The 25480-nt window shown below is 45.8% G+C and overlaps 2 protein-coding genes across 4 annotated transcripts in view; one reads left to right on the top strand and one right to left on the bottom strand.

Annotated features, from left to right (window-relative positions):
* Nucleotides 1–5872: 5872 nt before the first annotated feature.
* Nucleotides 5873–10021, bottom strand: fam72a (family with sequence similarity 72 member A). Its single transcript, XM_037448184.2, has 4 exons — nt 9474–10021; nt 9159–9236; nt 8423–8547; nt 5873–8330 (listed from the first exon to the last, which is right to left on the bottom strand). Exons 1-4 carry the CDS (start codon nt 9623–9625, stop codon nt 8236–8238), a joined length of 450 nt encoding a protein of 149 aa, XP_037304081.1. The 5' UTR covers nt 9626–10021; the 3' UTR covers nt 5873–8235.
* Nucleotides 10022–12700: 2679 nt separating this feature from the next.
* The window catches only part of srgap2 (SLIT-ROBO Rho GTPase activating protein 2), a 44498-nt gene continuing 31718 nt past the window's right edge, over nt 12701–25480 (top strand). For 2 of the 3 annotated variants that reach the window (XM_037490805.2, XM_037490804.2), the window contains exon 1: nt 12701–13367. In XM_037490805.2, the coding sequence (XP_037346702.2) occupies nt 13301–13367 (67 nt within the window). In that variant the 5' untranslated portion in view covers nt 12701–13300. The remainder of the gene's footprint in view (nt 13368–25480) is intronic. The other variant, XM_037490809.2, reaches the window with a different exon arrangement.

Here is a 25480-nt window from a genome sequence, read left to right as displayed (position 1 = left end):
GTGAAGAGGGAAATGAGCTGACCATGTAGGTGTGAGTGGGTGTGTATGGTCACAGGTGGCACTGATTTCCATACAGTAGGTGTTGGGCTCCCTCACGAGTTATTTTAAGTGCTAGGCCCCATGAGTGATGACCCGCAGCAGTCGCCTCCAACTTAGGATCCGCTCAGGACAGGCCCGACACTGGGCTGGAGAACCCTAATGCTTTCAGCTCAAGGCCAACGCGGGTAGAGAGTTGGGAGCAGCTCCATGATTGACTGCCGCCCGCCCCCCCCACCTGCTGGTCACCATGTGAACAACAGCCGGGTAAATGTTACCAATCCGAAACCTTTGAAGACATATGTTAGTACTAATATCAGCCGCTTTCTGTTTCCTGACATGCTTTTTCTCCCCCTCTCTGCTTTCTGTCTCCTTCTTTCCGTTTCTTTTCTTTTTTTTTAAGCTAATAGTAAACAGTGATGCTGCAAGCTGGGAGCTGTACAAACAGCGGGACAATAAAACTGTTTGTTGTCACCACGGATACACACTGTCATTACTGCCGACTCTCGCTGACGCATCTGGCCCGTACGACGAATGTGTGTGCGCGGTGAACTCACACACACACACACACACACACACACACACACACACACACACACACACACACATGCACACACAGCTTTCTCTATGGAAATGAATGGACTCAAACCCTGTATAAGAAAGAGACCTTCACACTCTTACCACCTGCAAATTACATCACAGCACTTAAAGAGTTAACATTGTGTGCATGTGTGTGCGTGCAAGTGAGTGAGTGAGTGAGTTTGCGTATGCACACACGTGTGCATAGACTGAGGAATGCCCTTCCCAGTTAGGGGGCAGGGGCCCAGGCAAGGGGCTTTAGAGAGGGCCCCAGAGTGTGTGTGCGTGGGTGTGTGTGTGTGTGTGTTGGTGTGTGTATGTGTGTGAGCCGATGGGAGCTTAGCAAGGGGCCCTGTGTTTTGTTCTGTTCCACATCAATGGGACGTCAAGCCGGGTTTGGGCCTGACAGCACCCGGATTAAAGGTTTTCTAGCAGACTCTCCCTACCCCTCCCCCGACACACACACACACACACACAAACACACAAACACACACACACACACACACAATGGTCTGAAAGAACACAGCCTTAACTCTTGGAGTACTAAATTGTAATTTGCAGGTGGCTACAGGCAGCCGGACAGGCCCTCCGAATCATGAAAAAGGGGGTTACGAAAAGCATGTGTGTACGTGTGCGCACACCACAACAAATGAGCACAACTACATCTTAGACATCACTACACTCACAAAAAACACAGCAACGTTTTGTTTAAAGTGTTGTGATTAATCTCCCGGCTGACTTATCCCCTGCTCCAGAAGCTGATCATTCATACATAATTTGATTTAGGATGCACAAAGAATACATCAGTCTCATTAATAAAACAAAGACTTGGGAATTGAATCAAATAAACAGGGTTAAGAGAGAGAAACACGCAACAACATGTCGTGTGTTTGTCGGGCCGACAGGTGAGGCGTTCACAGAACATCTTACCGGATGCACACAAAATGTGCAAGAAGGAAATTAAGGTTTAGAAATATAGAGGAAATTACAAAGAATGATGCTGGCAAGAAATATAATATATAAAGGTCAGGCATACACAAGGACAAATAAAAGAACCAACACCATCAAAATAAGGGCAAACACTCAATGGGTCCGTGTGTGTGTGGTTGTGTGTGTGAGGGATTTACGCGTATTCCTTTAAGATGTACAAATGCAACGACACAAGGACTAGTTCTGGCACATTTAATACACACACACACACACGCACGCACACACACTCGCAGATCACAGCACACTTAAATCTAACAGACCTGCCCGAGTACATACAATTTAAAAATGTCCCTCTCTCCAGTTTGTACTCAGTTCATGGAGCTGACAATAGAGATGATACTCCAGCCTCAGCTATTCAGCGGTTCGGTAATGGAACTTTTTCACGCAAGTATAGCCAATGTCAGCTGTGTTGTTTCAAAATACACTGACACTGACCTGAAAGACAGGTTCATAGTTTTGTTTGGTTTTACAGTGGCTATTACAACTGTAAAGGTTCATTGTTGCTGGGAAAAATAAAAGCCAAATGAAACCAATTCTTTAGTTTAGTTTTCATGGTTAAATAAGGCTAAATGAAAGGTTAACACGCAGCAGACTTTCTCTTTCATTAAATAAACGTCTTTCATTCAAGTCTGGACCTGCCGAGGTTCATCTCCTGATAGACGCATTTAACACAACTTGTGCGAACACGGAAACAAATGAAAAGCGAGGCCCTTTCTACGCGGCTGTGTTTGCTTCGGACAAAGATGGTCCTTGAAGCAACTTCCTAAGCTCTGCCAGGGGCAGTGAGATGGAAGGAAGAAAATAAGAAAATCGTCGAGCCTATCAGTGATCGGGCTAAGAAGCTGCAGCTTTGGCTTTTTTTTTTTTTTTTTTCCCAGGTGGCTTTGCAGATCCAGCGGTTCATGCCTCAACCGGACATTCGGCCGACAATAAACACGTTTGATGCTGGCTGCTGTTGGGCTGTAAAGTTCCCACTAAACCCCCGCGGTCCGGGCGCAGGGGAACACGTCCAATGCCGACCGACTCTGATCCCCCATGACTTAATTAGTGCTCTCTGATTCTCCGCATTAGTTTACTATATGGGAACAACTTTTATCCTTAACTGTAATCAGCTTGCCCAGAAGAATAGAACACAATAAAAAGGCCGTTTGAAGTTTTCTTTGTGTTATCTCGAGCGCTTCAACAAAAGCCCAATGCGGCTCGCCTCGGAGTATAATTCTGGGCCAGTGGGCAGCCCAGTTGTTGAAAACCTGCACTGATGCGTATGGCACCTGCAGATCTGTCTCCCCAGACTATGCATGGAAAAGCAATTGTTTTTATTATCCCTTAATTATAAAAGCTAACGTTCTCAAGTTCTCGGGCTCATTAGTTCCTAGAGGAAACGTTGCCTTCTTTGTGGTTAAGCGATCATATTACATATTAGATGGATTTTGGAGAATTATTGAAGAATTCATGCTGCCGGGTCAGCAGTCTCTTGAAAGTTTCCTCTCCTGATTAAAGGGATTATTCCCAAAGTGAATAAACTCAACCATTTCTTAACATCTGCCCTCCTCACCCACTGAAAAAAAGCTTTTTGTGATGAATTCTTGAGGTGTCATTAATATGCACAATCAGGCAAAGCTGGACATTAGCCCATCCCTTTAGGTCTATTATCAGGAGATGACCATGACAGACTGCACAGCTTTTATGGACCTCCTTATATTTCTTAGAAGATATTCTGTTGCCCCTGACGATCAAGGTGACCGCTAATTTGATGGCAAACCACTTCATCCGTCCTGGCAAGTATAATAATGGCATCTACTTGTAGAATTTAAATGCAGAATTATTCATGTAAAAAGTAGTTTAATATTCTTCCCCTTAAAAGATTAGCTGAAATGGGATGTTTTATTTATTTTTTTTGCTGAGAGAAATCATCATGTACAGGCCACACAATTTGTCTTTATCAGTATCTATGCTGAGTTGATGTTTAAATGTCGTCCCCAATATGAAATCAGCACCTTTAGGGCTTTCTGTTACTGCAGAAAATGTATAGTGACGTAGCAATTATAAATATTAAGTTCTCTCGGGGTAAATTAGCTGTCTTTATTCCGACATTTTAATTTGACGCTGAGGTTTTGTATCTAGCTGTTACTCTCATCACATCGTCTTACTGTAATCTCCACTAATGGCACGTCTCCACCATCTAGTGTCCACAAGGCAAAGTACTTCTGGCTCTTCTCCCTGATCTCCCCTAAGAAAACACACTTGGTAGATATTTTCACCCGGAAACCAGCTGTTTCCATCATGCAGAACTGATAACCAGAGGATTGTCCAAATATGGTCAAGCCACAACATGCTTATTATTCATCTGTGAAGCAAATATGAATGTAAATAAATGTGTTTGTTTGAGAATTGTAATATTGTTTATTAAAAGGCTTTTATTTTTCAGTTTCAGTAATCATTGACACTCATTACTTGATTGAAGTATCATAAATTCTATTTGATGTGTTTATTTGTAAAAAACAACATCAACCGGTGAATTTTTGATGAATGTTATATAATGTATAATGTTTTTGATAATTTAATTTAATTTTGTTAAATCAATTCTATTCTTGTTTTGGTAATTTAACAATAAGATCATTATTTTGCTTGAGAGTCATCTATGGTTTTCATTCATTCAATTTTATATCTATTTAAATAACTGGGAACAGAAAAGTGTTGATGTGATTTTAAGTGAAGGCAGAACAGACTTCGTTCATATCCTTGTACCTGAAAAATAATCAAATAAATCCATACGTGTGTTACTATTGTCACCCAGCAGAGTGCAGCAGCGATCTTTGTGGGACTTTTTACCAAAGCATCAGAAAAGTCTCCTGTTGGTCAAAGGTTATTTAGAGTTTTGCTAGAGTTTCTGTAGTTTAAGTCCCTATGACATATCATTTGACATATTTTTCCAAATCACACCTTTAATTTTCCAACTTCAGTCTGCGGTGAGGTTGAATCAGCGAGTATTGAAAACACTTGTGACACCTGTGCATTAAGAATATTTTAATGGCACTGAAATCCTTCAAAGGTCTGTTTCTACTTGGGCCTTTCATTTGGTTTAAACAGATCACTTTGAGAAGAAATAGTTTATTTTGTTGTAACTTGTCTTCTCCCCCCGAAGAGAAGGAATTGTTATTTGCAAGGACCGGAAGAATTGGTTATTTTCTAATGTGGAAAAACTTTGAACTATGTTCAATTCATCAAGTCCTTGACTATGATCACGTATGATACAATATGCTCTCGCTTTTTTATCTTATTCCTGAGTCCCTAACTACTTGATTGCTGCAAAATCAAAGCAGGAAAAGCACAGGTGGAATGAATAAAAATGAGCTAACAAGGACATTTAAATGAAACAATGCTGTCATTGATGTTATTGGTTGAACCTGTACGATCAGGTTCATTTCAGCCTTAGAAAAAAACAAATAAAAAGGTGCTCATGTTTATGCTGTGATTCCAACAGGGGAAAACCGGAGTGATTGAAGTGTAGCTGACGGCCCTCTGCAGGGCCTTGTTATCACGAGCTGCATCACGTCTAATGTCTGAATTGCAAGCAGTTCAACCGGAGGTGATGTTCCCGCGCTGCGTGAATGCCGCGTCTGGCCTGATAGAGCGGGATCGGTTGGACTTGTATTAGCATGTTGCTCGTTCTGCCCCGAGCTCGGCTGTCATTTGGGCAGAGACGCAGCACTCTGGATTTTTTTTAAGAAGGCTACTGTGTGCTGAGCGTTGTGTGCATTCTCACACTCAGCAACACCCGGATACACATTCACATGATGCCACGGCAACAAGAAACACCTTTTTTTGTCTTTCGTTTTGTAGGAGTAAGCCATGTTGTATATGAAGTGAAATGAGATCCAAACCAGGGGGCATCCTTTGGTTCTATGAAAGATACTGAATGGGACCGAAGACAGAGTTGGTGTATTAAATACAAAACACAAAGCTGATGTTCTCAGTGTGCGATTTCAAGGCAGGGCGGGCACCGCAATTACTTGGGAAAACAGGGCAAACCACAACTATTTGTTTTATCATTTCGCTCACCTTCACTAGTTAATTTGCCCCGTGCGTGTCCCGACAGCAGCAGAGAGGGATTCTTGAGTAGGAGGCATGCAAAAACACATAACATACGTGTGGGAAAGAAAGAGCCACATGAAAGTAAAGCAGATCAGATATGAAGTTAGAAGTTAACGTGGATTTAAATTAGAAAAAATAGGTTCCAAGAAATTCCGATGAATGGCATCTAAGATATTTTGAAAAAGAAAGTTTATTAATTTAACAAACATACAAAACAAATTATTATTATTTTTCTACCAGTTTCAGTGCAATTCCAAAATGTACATTTTTTCAGCAGGGCATGTCAATCAAAGTTATTCACGTCAGAAACAGCCATTTAAATAGATTTTGTTTGATTATCGTGACAATTGTCCAAGCCAGAGGAAGCTCGCAAGTACTTCCTTCGTGAGGTAAAACTGTACACATACAAACATACGACACAAAAGCACTACACAAATTAAATGTCCAATACCGGAATAAAACCATGAGTATTGTAGCACAATACAAACTAATTCATTTGTAAACAAAGCTTTAAGTATGTGGTCACAGGTATTTGGTTTGTAGATGTAATAAATATCTGGCTAATAAAATGGTTCCTAATGGTTGACCATAGTAAAAGTATTTGGCGTGCAAGCGTAGCAGACTGTCAGTTATCATTTGAACGTGAATGAAGTGAAGCGTTCGTCTTCCTTGTGCTCCTTCCCACAACCGGAGGCCACCTCCTCCGTCCTTCTGCAGGTGAGAAGCGGCATTCTACGTGTGCAAATCTCACCCCGCTCGCAGGAGCACTGTCTCTTTAAGACAAGGCCGTAGCATCCGCGGGGCACCGCAGTGAGACAACGTCAGGAGCAGGAGGAGGCCACTGACAAAACAGGAGTGAGTTCCAGTCAAGTCCCTCGTGACTGGAGGATGTGGAGGCATGTGTCTGACACACCGGACTGAGGAGAAGGACTGACCAACTACCGCGCAGCACCGGCCTCGAGTCCACGGCTCAACAAAAAGGTTCATTGTCAGGCTCCGTAAGGCCAAAAGAATATTGAGGGCTCGGAGTTTTACGGTCAGCTCAACGTCACAACAAATTACTTCAAATTGTGAAATGTTTTTCAATGTCTTCTCTTCAGCTGCTACACGAAACTGAACAGGAACAAAAACAGAATCCATTTGGAACTCGTACGTTTTGCTAAAGTTTGTTGGCTCCCATTCTCGCTTTCCTCCATCCTCGTTATCAATATGATCACCGGCAATATGATCACGGAACTGGGAACGTATTCCTTGAGTTGAGACCAAAGAACACTAAACTTCAAGATACTGCTACGGTCACATATTCATCTGGGTGTTAATTCAACTGTGTAACACTGGATTAGCACATTGAAACGTTTCACTGATAGAATGTCAGATCGTAAGGTAACCTAAATCAAATATACCTTTAAGAAGCAACACACACACATTTCTCCAAGTATCATTCACTCATTGTGCCATTTCTCCAAGACACAGGAATCAAAGAGCTCTCCAACAGAGCGGTCCAGCCCAGTCCGCTCTCCTAAATAAGATGTTCTCATTCTACAAAAAATATCGCTTTGAGGAAGCGTGCTTTGTTGTGAATTAAGTTTGCCTCTGATGTTTCACAAATAAGTGTCACATCGGAGAAAGTACTGGTTTTCCAAATATAAACATTTGTTTTTGTATTAATTTTTTTTTGCTAAACGTAATCCAGTAGTTTTTTTTGCCATAAACTAAACCATTTGTTTTGTAGCTTTTAACCACAACGTCGAAATGGTTAAAAATTGCTACTGGAAGAAAAGGTTTCACTAGAAATGTAATTGACAGTTTAGTTGCATGGGAACATAGATTTGTACAAAACTAGGTGGTTCTGGCAGCCCTCACCCACACAGAGAGAATATGTCATAACTCTTCTGGGAGTTGTGCCTATTACAGCATATTTAATGTACAGATCAAAAACTGCCATTAGAAAGGCAAAGCGTGGTCATCTTATCAGAAAAATTGGAGCGGACGTGAACAGAGTGAAACGGCGCAGCATCCGTTTATAAGTTCCATTGACTTCTCATACCACGGCCCTCACGAGGCTGTAGAATACACCAGATTAAGTCGTCGTAATGGTTAGTAACCCACATTTCATAATAACCCATGAGAATTTGCAAAGAAAAGAATAAGAGAAAATATGTGCAAAGCAGGGTCACAGTTTAGAGTGGAATTCAACACTAAAAATACACCCAGCAAACAACTCTTGCTGCACCTTCCTCTGTAATCGCTGACTTGTGTTTTGTTTAAGTGATGTCACAGCAGCTGTTCTCCATTGGCTGTCAAAGGCAAAACACTTGCTGTGGCCTCCCTGATTGTGGTGTGGTCAGATGGCCACCGTGGTGTCAGTTATTAACCCATACAGCAGAACATTTCATCCCTATTTGATTGAGCATTAAATTACCCTTGAAACAAGTCTTTTCTCTCTCGTCTCATCATCGACCTGGTCTGTGCACTTTTGTAGCTCCACATCAAACGATGGCGTTCCAGGGCTCTCACATTGTCCCCTTTCAGCGCCTACCTAATACACTCCTCCCCTAATGGGCTTTGTGAGTCTTCATTCTCACTGTCATCCAGTTCGGGAAGATCTCCCCACAGGAGCAGATTCAGACCTGTATGCACATCAGAAAGGGTGACCGCTTATGAAACACATTAGGCAGAGCAAAACTGCAACAACAAAATGATCCAATGTTGTCCTCCTGACCTGTCACATCCAGTCTGTTGAGAGTAGACACAGCCTCGCTGTTGAACATCCAGAAATGGCCATTGTTACAGGAGAGCAGGCAGGGTTTACAGGGGGCCACAACGTGATAGCCCACAACATTACCACTGAAAGAGGGAGGGGTAGAGAATAAAGAAGAAACCCGTGTCAGCAGTTTACTAGGGGCACTTTTGAAAAGTGCTAATCCACTAGCAGGTATCTATTATCTAACAGATGTTTGTTTTTGTACCGTGTGCACATCAACAACAACAACAACAAAGGCCTGAGAATACAAAAGAAGTTCCATAAAGCCTGAATGCAGCACCTAACGCTCCTTTAAAGGCAAAAGGGCAAAATGTCATCTTTGTTAATGGTGTACAGAGCTTAAACCATGAATCCATAGTTGCATCACAGAAAATTAAATCTGCAACTATTTTGATAATTCATTGTTTGACGATTTGCTGCCTTTCTCAGTTATATATTGTTATTATTATATATCCATATATATATATATATATACATTTTCGGGTTATTCAATTCGGGATGATCTGAGAATGTAAATGTATGTCCTGATTTAACAGGACGTCTATAAAAGTCAATGAAAACAAAAGTAATTGACCACCACTGGTGTATTTTATATTATAAGACCTAACCGTGGTGGCTTTGTTGATGAACGTCTCACGTTAGCAGATGGTCTTCCTAAAGCAAACCCCGCAGGCTACAGGAGAACTTTACATACCACTTGAGACATGCGATGTCTCTCAGTTTGCATTTGCAGCTTTCAGTGGAGTAGCAGCTGGCCACAAAGTCAACAGTTCTTGGGGGAGGGCGCGTGTAACGAGAATAACAAAGACAGTCATGAAAGGTTCAAACCTGCACGTTCACATTTCAAATGCAAAAAACAACAACATGTTAATAGCCAGTGTCCCTAGTACACCCTAATGATCAGTTAGGTGTCAATTAGCGGCGATTTGTCTCAACTACACTTCACCCTGTCAACAGCGGCGGACATAAACAAAGGCTAGCAGCACTGCTAACGTGGATTAGCACTTACCTATTGGGAGGTATATCAGTAGAAAAGAGCTCGACCTCAGTGTCTGCCAGCAGCACGGCTTTCATGCCTCTCGTGCACAGCAGACTTTCACAAAATATGCAGTTCACCTGGGTCACACACTTGTTTTTGAAATTAGCGTTAGATGTAGACATTGTTGTCCCGCTACAGTGGACGTACTCTTTCGCTCGGTTTCAGTTAAAAGCCGTTGCAGCGGGGAGGAAATCAAGAATCGCGGTGCCGATGCTGCTCGCTATCCGTTCAATACGGGATAATACGCTTCGATAACTTCGCAGGCGTTACCGTTCATAACATTGACGTCCTTGTGCAGCCTTTCCTAATGACGGAAGGCTAACGCTATTGTCACCTGGTAGAACAAACGCACGGAATGCGTCTATTTCCACAAAAGCATTTATACACGAAAAGAAACGTCCAAGCTGTATTATTTATAGATACGCGGTATCGGCAAACAGCTATCCTGTTTTACACGACTAGCTCAGCATCCATTCGGACAAAATTGCTGTCAGCTTTGTTTACAACTTCCTGGTATTTAAGGGTACTTCCTGAAACTAGCTTTAAAAGACTCATATCGAACTCTGATTGGATACTATCCATGGTAACCGATGCCATTGGGCACCCGCATTACAAAGGCACAAGCTAATTGGCCGGAAAAAAGCCCATGTTTGAAAATGCTGAAGTCCAATTGGTTGATTTGCATGTCATTCAAGGCATTATTTGGCCAATCGTCACGTAAGGCGGTGCTGTTGCTTTGTTAAAAGTTTAGATGTTATTCAGTCTAAATCAGGGGTCACCAACCATTTTGAAAAGGAAAACTAATACGAAGGGCTACAAGTTTGATATGCTCCTCTGAAATAACAAACTTACTCAGTTTGCATTTACATTACATGTCATTTAGCTGATGCTTTACAGCAAAGCGACTTACATTGCATTATAAGCCATGCGTTACATTCTGACATGTTTTATGGGCAAGAAACTGCATTAAGCTGCCATCTTCGTTGCGCATGCTTTCTCTCCACTGGTTTTGTCCCGTGCAAAATACTAAAATAGGTTACAGGTTACTAAATGTATCTAAACTTATGTATGATTACATCATTTTAAGATATTGTTTAAGATATTGTCATTTTTAAATGTGTGTTTATAAGATTAGCAACATTTCAGACGCAGCTCACAAGTGCTATTTCTAGAACAGGCCTTGGGGGCGACCTGGTACCCACGGGCATTGTTTTATTAATGTGAAACAGAAAGGAGTTTGGGAAATAAGAATACAATTCAACACTGATTTCAGATCTATTCTTAATAAAAGCATTTATTTAACTTCCCCCTGCGTCATGCAGCTGGGGGAAGTCCTCATCGTCCTCGCCGTCGTCCTCCTCACTGTCGTCGTCCTTCCTCGCCGTCGTTGTCGTCCTCCTCGCGGGGCGTCATTCTCGCCGTCGTCGTCCTCGCCGTTGCAGCCATTCTCTTCGCCGTCGTTGGCCTCCTTGCCGTCCCCCTCCTTGCCGTCGCCGTCCTCGCCGCCGTCGTCCTCCTCGCCGTCGTCATCCTCCTCCTCTTCGCAGTTGTCCTCCTCATCGTCGTGGTCCTCCTCGCCACCGTGGTCCTCCTTGTTGTCGTCGTCCTCCCCGTTGTCGTCCTCTTCGCCGTTGTTGTCCTCGCCGTTGTTGTCCTCGCCGTCGTCCTCTTCGCCCTTCTCGCCGTTGCCGTATATATATACACATATATATATGTATACATATTCATACACACACAGTGCTGTCATTAGCATTATTTTTACTTTTGTGTTGATCTTTTTATTGATGTGAAACAAAAAGGAGTTTGGGAAATAAGAATGCAATTCAAAACAGATTTAATCAAAATGTATTTAACTTCCCCCTGCGTCATGCAGCATGTGACAGAAGCATTTACTGGAGCATGTCTGATATTAAGCATTCAGTTTGTACAAAGACATCCAACACATTGGACAGGGGGCCTTCAGCGTTGCAGCTGAACTTCAGGGACCAGAACACCAGGCTGACGATGACCACACGGTCCAGTTAAAAGGGTTCAGGTTAAAGGGTCTGTTCATCCAAAAGTTTAAGTTCTTATGGTCAACATTTCTACAGAGCGGAGTCATTTTCAGTTAGTTATTTATATTTTAGAACCGCGTTGTAAAATATCACTGGTTTTATAACTTCATTGGATTCTGGATGAATATGAGCGTCTATGACAACAGACAGAGATGGATAACAACCCCAGAGAGCCGATGAATTAATATATAGGGAACAGAGAGCTATGATGTATAATGATGTCTCTAAAACACTTTGTCACAAGTCGATCCACCAATAGAAACTCATGGCTCATTCAGCAGCATAAGCCCCGCCTCATTACGTTAAAAAAATCTGAGACCAAAACTTTTTGATCCTAGACCAAATGTTTTTTTTCCGAGACCAAAACTTTTTGTTTTGAGACCAAAAACAAGTTTTATAAGCGAAACTAACAAGTAATTCTTTCTGAGTTTATATATTTTTACTTACAAACATTCATTTTTGCTTGCAATGCAAGACATTTGCTCTCGAAACATGCTTTTTGGTATTGCATAATAAAGGCACAAATCTACCTTCATATGTTTGGAGGGTTTTCTGTTTTGTTAAATCTGACGTAAGTTACGTTAGATCAGAAAACGATTCATTGCTAAATCTGTCGAGCCTCTGGTGGCAACACTAGCAGCCAGAACAAGCTAACACGCTAACAAGCTAACTCGCCGGCCAGTTGAGCAAGTGGCGAACAGCTGTTCGGGTAGCTGGTCGTTTTCGGGGTCAATGAATTAATGTGTTTACTTGAAAAAGATTTGGATGGATTTTTGGCCATACCATGCAGCCCTAATGAGGTTGCAAATTATCTGATAAACTGAAGAGTTTTTTCCATGGCAACCGTGCTTCTGCCGAGGAGCGAACTTCCAGACAGAAATAGTAGAGCAGGAGCGATCACACTCCTCTGACCAATCCTGCTTCAGACAGCGGTTAGGACCTCCCACCTCATTAGCATACAGACACGCATGAATAAATGTGGAAATGTAGGCGAACAGAAATGTAGAAATAAATATATGATACGATGGTATAAACTTATTTATTTATGGTTACATTCATTTACTTATTTCCATATTTATTTCAGCATTTATTCACATTGATTGATTTATCTTCACATTTATTTATTCACAAATGTATTGTTATATATTTTTATATTTAAGTAATTTGTTGTCCTCCATAGAGACCAGCCTCCCCCTTTACTCACCCCTACGATTTACTCCTCACTTAGTTCGGGGGAGGGGGTAGTGGGAGCAGAGGACAGTTTACTTCAGACAGGCGGGAGCTCGCTCAGGGCGGACAACATAAAAAGAAAGAGAGGGAGAGAGATTCTAAAAAAACAAACTTCTGGAAGCGCTTACTGACATACTATCGATGTGTTTTTTTTGTTCAAACGGGGAATGAATCTCCCCTCACTTGAAGTTGTTTGCAGCATAACCGGTTTTGAGGAGGAGGCGAGGCGCGGCGGCGGATGGGAGCACACAACCTCAGCAGCGCCAAACTCACAATGCGCCCCGACTGAACGCAGCCAGCGACACAACGCAGAGCGGCGCCTACACTGACCAGCCGGACACTCACATCTGGGCTTCTTATTCTCTCCTCTTTTTTATAAAACCTGTTCCAGTGGTTCGTCCAACCGAAGTCTGCGGCTGATTTAGCTTTTTTTTTTTTTTTTTTTTGGATCGATTGTGAGCAGATTGACTTCGCTGCTCGGGAGGGCAAGCGGTCTGATCTCCAAACTCAGCCATGACGTCTCCGGCAAAATTCCGAAAAGACAAGGAGATAGTGGCCGAGTATGAAACTCAAGTTAAAGGTAAAAGTTTTTAAAAGCTTCTCAAACGTTAAGATTGAGCGTAACACCCGTGCCCCCTTTCGACACATTGGGCTTTTTCCTCGATTCGGCTGACTGCATGGTTTTCTGGACCTCTCCCATCGCGCATACGGGCCGCGCGACCCCTTCGCGTTTCACCATCACCATTTGGAAAGCTTGATTATCCGCATACGGATGTTGGCGGTCCAATAACGTCACTATTTGCAGACCAGATCCCCCCGATTCAGTGTGCGTTAAAGCGTGCTCGCCTCCGACGCGGCGCACATTCCCCTAACAAAGACGCAGAGGGGGGGGGGGGGGGCTCGCAAATATGTCAGTCTTTTTTTTTTCGTCCAGATGTGGATCTGTATGGTAGCTAAAGAATAGCCCGTGTGAGTGTGTGTGAGTTGAGTGCACACCACCCGGAGTGCTGGGGGTGGGGGGGGGGGTTTCGACATGGAACAAGACAGGGCGTTTTCTCGCTGTCTCCTGCGTGTCCGTGCTGCCGCTGTGCGCCGCCGTCCCTCCCGTGCATGCCGCAAGTGTGTGCGCGTGCCTGCGCGTGCATGGCTTTAAACGCAGATTGCAGTTAAATAATCCATTTTTCCTCTTTTTCAAAAATTCCCAGTTCATCGGTGTCTCCTTTGCCCACTGCCTCGCGAGACATCGCAGTGTAGCGGTTAGAAAGGGGCGTTCAGATGTTTAGTGACTGCTGTGTGTGTGTGTGTGTGTGTGTGTGTGTGTGTGTGCGTGTGTGTGTGTGCGTGCGTGTGTGTCTCTGTCTCCATCCAGGAGCATGCGTTCAGCTGGACAGTGTCAGTCAGCTACAGTGACTGCTTATCACATCTAGTTTAGGTTAGTGGGGGTGGAGGCTGGGGAGGGAAGGGGGGGAGGTGGTGGGGGGGGGGGGGGTAGAGGGAGGACAGGATATTGCTCTCCCCTGGACGACATGTTTCCACTGCAAACAATTCTCAGGTGCTATTTTTCAAGAGCGCACACTTCCTCTACCAGGCTTCAGCTGCAACGCTCTCACCTGGTGCCCCCCCCCCCCTCTCCACCCTTTTATCCCACACAATAGAGCGGCAAGTCAGAGTGTAAAGGAATGGATGTCAAATTCAAACTTTTCGGCGAGCCGTTTTTTGCTCTGGTTTGGAGTCATTTGAGTGTGTCACGTTGCAGCACCGCCACCACCCGACACCATCTACACCATCTACACCAACATTTTGGCCGGGCTTTGATTTGGTCCCACGGTCCAACAGGTAGTCTGGTGAGTTAAATGAGTGGAGCGATGGCTCCACTGTAACTCGACTCAGCTCATTGTTAGCCACCTCTTATCCGCTCCCCCCCCCCCCCCCCCCCCCCCTGCTGTCACCGCGGCGACATTAGCGCACTCCGTCTCGATGTCCTGGTGGGCCGCTGTTTATGCTCGCCGGCCCGTGTGACGGCCCTCTGTCGGTGCTGCATTGTGGGAGCTGCCTGCCGTGTTTGTCAGCTCGTGGACTTAATGTTTGTCCATCGACCCTCGTCATCGATTCCTCCTGTCAGTTACTTCACAGCTCCTGAAACAACAGCTTTTTCTCGCTCTGTCCACACGTCCCCCCCCCCCCACAAGCCCCCCCCCCCCCCCCCCCCCCCCCCGCGCGCATACCGTCTGCCTTATCTGGAATGAACAGATGAAAGGATGAACCTGTGCATCCTCATTACTGTTTGGTGTGCGGGGTTTTCCATCTGCAGAGGCGCCTCCGTGTGTCTGCTGTGACATTGCCGGCAGTCTGCTTTCTCTGGGAGGCACACAGTCTGTCATTAACCTATTCAGTGCTGCTAGATATTCTCTTATGGAGGGTATCAAGTGGTACTGGTAACACCACCATGACACTTTTCTGTCTCCCTATGTTTCCAAACACATTTTAAGTTATGTTATCCTATCTCCTGAAGAATCAAACATCTACGGCTACTTATCATATTTTTAATCATCTCATTTTTTTTTACTCTGCAGCCACCAACTGCATGCAAGACAGGGGGGAACATAAATCTAAATCCTCCCATGGATTACATTTGTACATCTCTGCTCCAAAAAAAGGACTCAAGCACTTGTGGAATGCATTGGTCCTGATTGTTTTTGTGACCTCCCCAGGCCGATATAAGGCAATTCCGTTTTTGATTTGTTTGTTGGTCTGCAGGATACAGGAGACAAAAGGCTCCTGGTGTTCATGGACCTTAGTTGAGGGTTGTACCCTTGGTCTAGCAATAACTCATCCAAGTTCAAGCCATCTGTTAGACAGGATTCGTCACTTTTGTTAACGCTGACGAGGCGTGGCCTACGCAGTGGAAAAATGATGGAAGAGTTGTTGTGAAGCGATCTAAAGCATAGCGATGCAAAGTAGCTGTGTGGAGGGCGTGGACGCTGTCATCCACACAAGAATATTGCCTTTGTCAATGCACACAGTTATTTCACAAAGGCACAGGGTTCATACTCTGATAATGGGATTCTGGATGATCCAAGGAATGCACAGAAAAACTGAGTAAAAGAAAGAGGGGACAAAAAAGATAGAAGAGAAAGCGAGTGAGACCCATTAGAAGAGCGCTACGCTTTCTCATAAGTGGAGTGAAGGAACGAGCTTGGCACCATCCCCTCGGAGCTCACAGAGAACATGTTATATTTTGGTTTTTAGAAAGACTCCCGGCTTCTCTGAGGTGCGTCACTATTACAGACTTCCTCACATGAATCAAGTCGATGCACATCCACCAGCCATCACCATCGCCCCTTGTTTATCTGTCGGCGTGCACGCTAGGATATTTAAATGAGAGGCTTCGGTTCAGGCAAGGGGAGACATTGTGGGGGAACATCAGGGGAGTGCTGAGTCTTTAAAAAGATTTGACAGATGTTTCATTTTCCTTGGTTTTCATTGGTACATCTTGGCTCAGCGCTTCAGCATCCGTCAGAGTCTCACACATCTGGGAATGCTATTAAGCAGCCGCCTTTTTAAAAAGAATTACCACTGATGCAGAGATGTATGTATGGTCAGCTAATCTGATCAAGTGCTGCTGAATGGCTTTTGTTGGTCTTCTTTAGACTCACATGCAGGCAGCGTCTCCATACAGACAAATACCGAATGCCAAATACATATTCAAGCTCAGATATGACATTACTCAGCGGCATGTTTACAAGGCAGCCAGAGACATGTGATTTAAGATAAATGGCTGCCGCTACTAACCTGCAATGAGAGAGGTGGTGACACCACTCGTTGTGGGCAGGATTGTCTGTCTGTGTTTGTGTGTTTCCCTGCGACTGGGCCGAGTGTATGTGTGTCTGTGTGTTCTGGCGTATTGATGTGTTTTGGATCAAGGGGGGGGGGGGGGGGGGGGGGGGGCAGAGGGGTCCTCTGACACATACTGTGGGGGACGAAACGGAGGAAAGCTCGATTGTTATTGTAACGTCGAGGCCTTCGCTGCCGTTGCCTTTCGGCTCCGCACACGTCCCACATGGGTGGAAGGATGTGCGAAGACCTCTTTAAGCCAATCAATTAGTGGTATTTTAGGGCTTTGCGTGTGCGTTCTTCTTCTTAATGACCTCGTGTCCATTGGGGCTGGACTGTATCAGTGAGTCCAGTGGTGCACCGCAAGTCAATCACACCACCGTTCGGGGTGGTGAGATTGACGTGTGTGTGTGTGAGTGTGTTTGGATGTCTGTCAGAGTGCAGGGAACAAAAGGGGGAAGGCCGGGGGGCTGGGGGATTAAAAATGCCAAAAAGAGCTTAAAATAATCAGCCAGGAAGGATGTTTGTGTGAAACCAATGTTCAGGAGTGAGGCTCAAACATACAGCGATCACACAGGGAGAGTGTGTGTGTGTGTGTGTGTGAAGCTTCCTGCTTTGTGCCAACTGCCTCACACACAAACGTACACACACAGATTGAATGCTGTTGTGCTCCGTGTGCGATGGTTTTTAGCGCTGCAGTCAGCACAATTGCATCTCAGAATAGAGAGGAACTGAGAAACGAAGCTATTTTGTTTTTATAAAAGTGAAAATCCTCTATTCCCATTTGATGGCCCACAATAGAACAAAGTGTTCCACAGCATGTGTGCCGCTGTTGCTTCTGTTCATGCACTGTACGCACGCACACATTGTTGATCGACATGGCTAACTTGCTCCCTGCCTAAAAGAGGAATGTCTGCAATCGCCATGACATGCAGGGGAACCTGTACAGGTGAGCAGCAGCAGCAGCAGCAGCAGGTGTATCAGATCTAAGGTGACAGTTACACAGAGATGAAGGAACAGATTGAGAAGGCTGGGGAGTCAACTGAAAAATAGACAAATGGTGAAGCAGACTGGCTGAAGTCAGAGTTTAACCGCTGTTTATTGGACGCCAGATGTTCCAGATGCCCTGATTGGGCAACAGATGCTCCTTCTGACCTTGTTTGCTTATTCTGACGCTCTGGCCTCCACCCACTTGCTAGGCCTTCAGCACTGAGGCATGCTGGGATTGGTTGAAATCTCTCCACCTCCTCTTGGGGTGTTGCTGCTGTGATGTGGAGGTGGGTGTAGTTGCCCAGTTTGTGTGCCTAGTCAATAAGTTACCATGAAAATCACAGAATCTGATGTCATATGCATCAATGCAAAACACACTCACACACGTAACTCCAGCATTTTGCATAAAGGCATAAATGCATGTCCTAATAATATGAATCGAGTAGTGTGCTATGGTTAAAATGAACTAGAGTTATTCAATGAAATCATCACTGTGGCCTGAATCAAGATACTTCATTACAATGTTTGAGTATTCAGTATGTATAACCAGGGATAATAACAGAATACATGTCTTTGTAATACATTTCCATTATAGCGTTACCACTAATTGTCATTATCTTATTGTCATTATCTTGTTTTTCTCAATAAAGGGATTAAATGGTTTTAAATAGTCCAGAGAAAGTTTCCTTCAGCTTTAAAAGTTGTAAATGAGCCAATTTGCTTAAAAAAATCTCTTCTTGGAATTAATGAAAATACAATGTGTGTGTGTGTGTGTGTGTGTGTGACCTAATCCCATAGTTACTATAGGGGCCATGACCCCTGTTAGGGTACTTCATTCAAATGTCACTTTCTTTATCTGACACACACACACAGAGCAACAGCAGAGCAACCGGTTAGAGGGTGTAAAAATGTAAAAAACAGATGCTTTGGCACACACACACACACACACACACACACACACACACAGACGGACCGTCAATCCGAAACTCCCTCTCTTTTTTTCAACATTTTTCTTTCTTTCAGCCCACATCGAGTGAACAATCCGACCATTGTGGAAAGAACTGCTGGTCTTCAACTCAAACTCTGTTTTTCTCACTCCTCCCTTTCTGTCTCACCCTTTTCCTCTCCCATGATGGCTGTCAGTTATGGTGAACGGTGACACACACGTCGTTCAACGTGTCCTCCCGTGGCAGCCTAAACCAATAATCACCACTTTATGATTTCAGCCAATGTGACGTGCACACATTGTGCATCCATGAACGCCTCCATGCCGGACACTGAGGATCTTTGTGTGTGTGTGTGTGTGTGTGCGCGTGCGTGCGTGTGTGTTGGTGAGAACATCTCAACGAACAGAGGGATTTATATACAGACCAGCAAGGCTGAGACAAAGCTCACTCGTATCCTGTGTAAAACAATCAATAGGAGAGCAGACATCCAGCTGTAAATAAATAGGGGGGGGGGGGAGGCAGAAAGGAGGGAAGGAGAGAAAAACACAACAGTAGAAAGGCTGGACAAAGCTCCCGGGGGACGCCAGAGGAAACAGGTTGTGTTTGAACAGCCCTCATACGTGGTCAGGGAGAAGAAAAAGCAAGGAGTCTCACCAAGGAGGGGGGAAAGGGAGGAACGGGGACACACGGAGGAAAGGGGGAGGGATCTGCCAAATACTGCAACAGAGGCCCTGAGTATGTGTTTTTATGCGGTATCTACCACCGCTTTTATCTGTGACTGACCCATGTGCTCCCTTCACCAGGAGTGTGAGTACACAGGGTCTCTCTCTCTCTCTCTCTCTCTGTGTTTCGCTCTCCTTCCCCCGCTATCAGCAGCTTCTCACTCTGCATGTAGGCAGAGTTGGTTGCTAGGGTTACTAAATTGCCCCCATTTTTCTGGGTTTGTGAGGAGCAGAAAGAAAATGAGAACGAATAATGTAGATTTGTGTCCCCTGTCGGGTCTGCCTAATCAGGTTGCGCTCACACACACACACGCACACACACGCACACGCACACACACACACACACATTTCAATTCCATTTTGAACCGTGGTCTTTTCAGCTTTTTCTCTTTTAGCTGTCTTGCTTTTGCCTTCCTGCTCTCCTTGTTTGCTCTCACCTGCCTCCTTTATTCCTTATTTTCGTTGTTGTCTTTTTCTCCTCCTCGAGTGTGAGACGAAGGGGCGCCAGTTTGATTAAAGCAAATTCTGAATGGTTGTTCCTCCAAAATAAATTGACTTGTCACTGATTTTTTTGAATATTGGGTGGTCTCATTTTAAAAACTTGCTTCAACATCCAACGCTGTAAACGGCAAGAGGATGGGGGGGTTTGTGCTGTTGTTAAAGACAGAATTTCAGCTGTGTGTGTGTGTGTGTGTGTGTGTGTGTGTGTGATTGTGTTGGAATTTGGCAATCGCTGCATGCTGGCACTCACTATTCAGGTTCACACCTCCCCTAATGCCGTTTTAATGAAGCCATTCATCACTTCTTCTCGGGCGAATCTGCATCGCTTACACACACGCAGCCTCTTTTCTTCCATATGAATGTGAGGACACGGTGTTCTTCCCCCTCGTTGTCACGTGGATGCACTAGTTCTACTTTGCTGCACACACTCATGCTTGTAGACGGAGAGGTGTGTATAAAGTCTTTACATTAAACTCAACGTGAGGGCAGGAGTACTGTAGTTTTCTTTCCCACAGTCATCTCTCTCTCACACACACACACACACACACACACACACACACAGACTCCTGTGTGGGCGGGGGATGGCTGAATAAGAGCATCATCTGTTCTCTGATCTTGAAAACAGTGAGCTTCGGCCCTTTACTCCCTACTTCAGGCCCCCTCACTTTCCACTCAAACCAGATGCACTACCTCCACACGCGTTGCCTTGACGGGCTGTGTGCCCCCGCGTTGGGGTGTGTTTGTTGCTAACGAGTCGACTTTAGCTGGAGGTCACATTAAGGTCACTGTTAAGCGCTCAGGTTGCGGCAGGAAGTAGATGTAGCGGTCAGACTTCCTCGTGCCGTCTTCCCTTTTCACCCCATCCACGTGGGCACAGCTCGTGATATGAGTTCACCCCCCCCCCCCCCCCCCGCCCCCCCCGTAACCACGCTTGAAACGGATCTTTATTTGGTTCTATTTAAACACGTACGTATGTACAATATGTATGTCATTGATGATGCGTAAGGAACCACATCTGAAGATGTGAGTTGCTGCGAGCTGTGACGTCCAGAAGTCGACATTGTTTTCTAAACGTGGGTTGGCGCGAGTTAAATATCGTATCGCTTCACGTCAGCGGGGTGTGGCCGTTGGGGAGGGCTTCCTGCATTGGACGGACATGGCGAGTGCTGCGGTTGGCGTAAGTGAACCCAGAAATGTGCTTGACCTGCTGTAAAAGGGCTGAGATGCATCTCCCTGGTCTTCAGGCTGCTGTTAGCGGACTTTCTCTCTCTCTCGTTCTGCCTCTCACTGAGCCGGGGCCAGGGGGCAACAGTGTGTGTGTGTGTGTGTGTGTGTGAGTAAAAACCTGCTGATATGTGCGCTTCACTCGTGCATGTTTAAGCGCGTCCCGATGCCTTTCCTACTCTCCTCTCAACCTGCGATGTACAAACCCAAAAGTTGTCGTCCTGAACAACACTAGTGTTGTATTTCGATGCCACATGGCAGTGCTGCAGTGGTCGCGTTGTGGCAGGGCTGCCTGTTGGAAACAGGTTGGAACACATTGAGATGCAGGCAGCCAGACAATGAGCTCTGTGCAGTCAGCACATCCTCTCATTGCAATGGGGTCCTTTTTAAGAGGCACACATTGAAGCTGCGGTGATGCATATGTAGAATAGTAATTAGCTATGTGAGACATAGACCGATGACGTCGGTAAGAAACCCCACAAAACAACAATGAGTTCTAAATTGGTCTTATTTTAATTGAGCCAGATGAACAGAGCATTTGATGAATCACATCCGTGGAGCAATCATCACTGACAACACGTCGAAGCAATGTGCACAAAAAGGGGAAATTCTAGCTTATCTTCTCGTTATGTCATTTTTTCTGAATTGAAGCGCTCTATTTGAACATGCAGGAATGTTCACTTTAAAAAAAATGCAGCCCTACTTTTTTTTAGTTAACTAAGAGAACTTTATTCATATTTTCAGTCACACATACAGTATATGTTCAGTTCTTTATTACATGAAAATACTGTCAAGAGTTTTAGAATCCTACTGAATTCATTTGATTTGTTAGTTGTGTATTACATGTTGATACAACTATTCATCACACAAAGTAGTCACAGTATGAAATAATAATAATTAAGACATTTTCTCTAACTGGACCTCTTCACATATTAGTTGAAGACTCCCGGGCTATATATATATATGACACGGCCATCATTTGTTAATAATTCCATCAAAGCAGCACCAGTAGGTAGACGCCGTGAAGTGCTAGCGCCCTACAGCCCCCCCCCCACACCCCATAGTGCTGCTCTAGTCTTGTGTCCCTCTGCGCTCAGTGTACAGACCATGTGCTGGCCTGGCGCTGTGTGATGCCCCCCTCTCCGATTACCGCCGCAGCCTCTCCCCTCTGCTCCCCCCCCCCGACCCCCCTCCCCCCCTACACATTTCAGACTCAGTCCCATGTGCTACAAGCAGCGTGTAAATGGGAGCATCCCTCTCCATACGTGCGCACACACATGCTCATTCCTGCTGTCCGCTGGCCCGTGTAGAACGGGGAGCGGGGGGGGGGGGGGGGCTCTCCATACAGATTGTACACAATGTGCTTCACACTTAGTTCAGAAGTAGAGCTCCCTCGAGCTTAAAGTTTGGTAAGAAAATGTGGAGAGTGATGAGAGATCCACAAAGAACAAGACAAGAAGAAGAAGAAGAAGAAGAAATGATGAAGACAGAGTCTGCAGAGGGCTTGGGGGGGGGGGTACCTTTACCACAAAGAACCATTCCCATCAATCACTTCATCACCTTTGTGGCATAGCCGTCTGATTCAAGCCCTTAGGCAGCATTGTTGTCGCATTGCTGTCTTAATCCGTCTGTCAGATTCAGGCAAAAAAGGTCTTAAATAATCAGTGGGGGGGGGGGGGGGGGGGGGGGGCAAAACTGCTTATACCAGAACAGCAACAATAGAATCTGCTACAGAATGCTTTAACAGTCCAATGACCGGTGTTTGAGGACATATATAATACAAGGAAAGACACACAAAGATTTATTCTTGGCAGAACTTATGATCTTTTGATCAATAGTTTTCTCAGCAAATGACATGCAACTCTTTTAGGTGATCCGGACACAAGAAATCATAAAATGGAAGAATAACAAAACCCGCAGCTACTCTACTTGGGCTTTAAAGCCACTATTGTTTACCCCGACACGATGACTCTTGATGCCCATTGTTTCCAGCGTTTGTGTTACCGTTACTGGCCACGAAGTCTTACAGTACGTGTGAGTCAGGTCCCGGGCCGTGTCCCTCCCCATTGTGTCTCACTGGCCGAGGACAATGATGGCCAGTGTCCTCCGAGTGCAATCCACTGCGGGAGGAAGCTTACGTTCTACACGCTCCATATGCACACAGCACAGCTGGCGTCAGCACAGAAGCCATTTTGGATTTTGTGAATCATTTTGTTGTCTTTGGTACAAACGGGGCAAATGTGTCTGATTTCTAGCAGGGGGGGGGGGGGAGAGGGTGTGTGATTTTCTTTCCTTTCTTGCCCCGAGGCGCAGGGAGCACAGTGAGTGGAGCGAGAGGAGTGTGCGCCCCAAGTCGGGGAGCGGCGGAGTCACAACAGCAGGACTCTTCTGCGAGATCAAACGGGCTTCCTCTGCGGATAAGCCCAGGGAGGGAGGAGGGGGGGGGGACAGGCGCAGGCGGGGAAGGGATGAAGGAGAGCGAGGAGCGAGCGCTTTGTAGTCTTTCAAACTAAAGAGACTTGCCGTGCAATAAACGCCTCTAATAACCCCCCCCCCCTCCAGATGATCTGCCAGTGCGAGTCAGGTAGAACAGGTACGGGCCACAAGTGAACCCCCCCCCTCCTCCTCCCCCCGTCTGCCGGTAGCTCCACCTCCACAGACCCCGCGGTGCCCTGCAGAGGGGTGATTGCGCGTTTGTGGTGCAGAGGTTGTGTGTCTGTGTGTGAAAGTGTTCTTCAACGCCGAGGCAGCATCAATAATTCAGCAGCGCGACGCCACAGACGCCATTGCTTTCTCCCTTTGCCTCCCTCTGGATTCTTCAGTATTTATCTGCCTCCCGTTATACTGTCTCATGCCCCCCCCCATTTTGTTTCTCTTCCGCCCCCCTCCCCCCATCCGCTCAGTTCGGCCCACCTCGCCTCTACCTGCTTTCTGTCACGTTTCTACTACTAGAACGGAGCCCCTTTCAAACCTGTCCCCCTTTTGTTGCATTCATTATTAGTGTTTCTTTTTTAGCCGTTTTCCCGTTTTCCTTTTTTATTTCACTCACAAGGGTCGGACACTTGAAGAGGTTCCGTCCCGTCATTGAGCCTCCTCCCTGACTAAAAAAAATAAATAAAAAAAAAATATATATATATATATATCAGGGATTTAATTCCTGTGTCCGCTCCCTCTTTTCTCTGTCTCATTCTTTTTAAATCGCGTCAAGGCAGTTTGGAAAGGACAAGAGAGAGGAGGGAAGGGTGTGGACGCCCACACAGCAGCACTTCCTTGTGATGTGCTGGGCCCGACCCATCCCTGACAAACACACACACACACACACACACACACACACACACGTATCACATCCCTGATGAAATAAGACACACACGCTGTGTGGCGTCACCGACCCTGTGTTGGCTCGCCTCTGGTTGGAGGGGCGTATGCTCTTGATATCGGGGCGGTCCGTTTGGCAGTACAGACAGCAGATAGCTTTGTTTTTCCGTCATGTGTCCGAAGACTCTCCCAAGACTCCGGGTTCTCGTGGGGTCAAAGGGCAGGAAGAGTGACGGCGAAAACAATTCAACAGTAGGACTCAACGAGAGGGCCAATCGTATAGGGGTGCCGGGAGCGGGGGGGCACTGGGCTTTAGATCGAAGGGTCGGACACTTGAAGAGGTTCCGTCCCGTCATTGAGCCTCCTCCTCAAAAAGGTTAAAGCTCGGGGTCAGCCAGAGGCCATTCACTCCTTCCTCATGCGCATTCCAACGGATGCTCGCCTGCTGTCGCCGAGAGGAGTGAACAGCGCCGAATGAGCAGACAGAAATGAATTAGCCCGCAACAAACCCACTGCCCTTCGGTCTCGCGCGCCCCCCCCCCCCACCCCCCCATATGGAAATGACAGGAGTGACACGGGGCCGCGGTGTGGACCCGGTTCCTGGGCTAGCCGTGCGCATTTCAGGCCGCCTCCAGGAGCGCGGGCAACAGGCTGCGGAGATAAGGACCCCTCCCCCCTGAGACGGGGATATTTGAGCAGCCGGGACAGTCATGTGGGTGGTATGCAACCGTGCTTTGCGAGGTAGTTTTGTGTGAGAAAGCGAAAACAATAGCGCGTATGTGTGCCTCGGCTGCGCTGAGGGCATCGGCCCCACGTCCTCAGGCCGACCCGAAGGTGCCGCGGAGCACACAGCTTCACTGCATGTGCTCTCATAGCTGATATTATCTGTGAGAACAGATTTTCTTACCCTCTCGGTACTGGGACGGTTTGCTCGAGGCTTACTTGAGTTTTCTGCACTGCGGGAATGATGCAGTGTGTATTGCTTTATTGAGGTTTTTTAATTGGGCAGTGAGCTCAGATGACCCCGATCCGCCCTGCGGCAGGCTGATCGATTTCCTCTGATGCCCCCCAACCACTAAATAAGTTACACAAATCACACACACCTGCCTCCCCGGAGGCTCTGCTGCTCCGCACACGTTGTGGCCTACTTACAACATTCA

The sequence above is a fragment of the Pungitius pungitius genome, chromosome 8 (genome assembly GCF_949316345.1).
Source record: "Pungitius pungitius chromosome 8, fPunPun2.1, whole genome shotgun sequence".
Classification (NCBI taxonomy): Eukaryota; Metazoa; Chordata; class Actinopteri; order Perciformes; family Gasterosteidae; genus Pungitius; species Pungitius pungitius.
This window is presented reverse-complemented; position numbering and strand designations above follow the sequence as displayed.

Coding starts and splice junctions, on each gene's coding strand:
- fam72a (XM_037448184.2), bottom strand. CDS start 9,625: ATGTCTACATCTAACGCTAATTTCAAAAACAAGTGTGTGACCCAGGTG. Junction 9,237..9,473: donor ACTGATATACCTCCCAATAG/GTAAGTGCTAAT, acceptor CCCTCCCCCAAG/AACTGTTGACTTTGTGGCCA. Junction 8,331..8,422: donor CAACAGACTGGATGTGACAG/GTCAGGAGGACA, acceptor ATGTGCATACAG/GTCTGAATCTGCTCCTGTGG.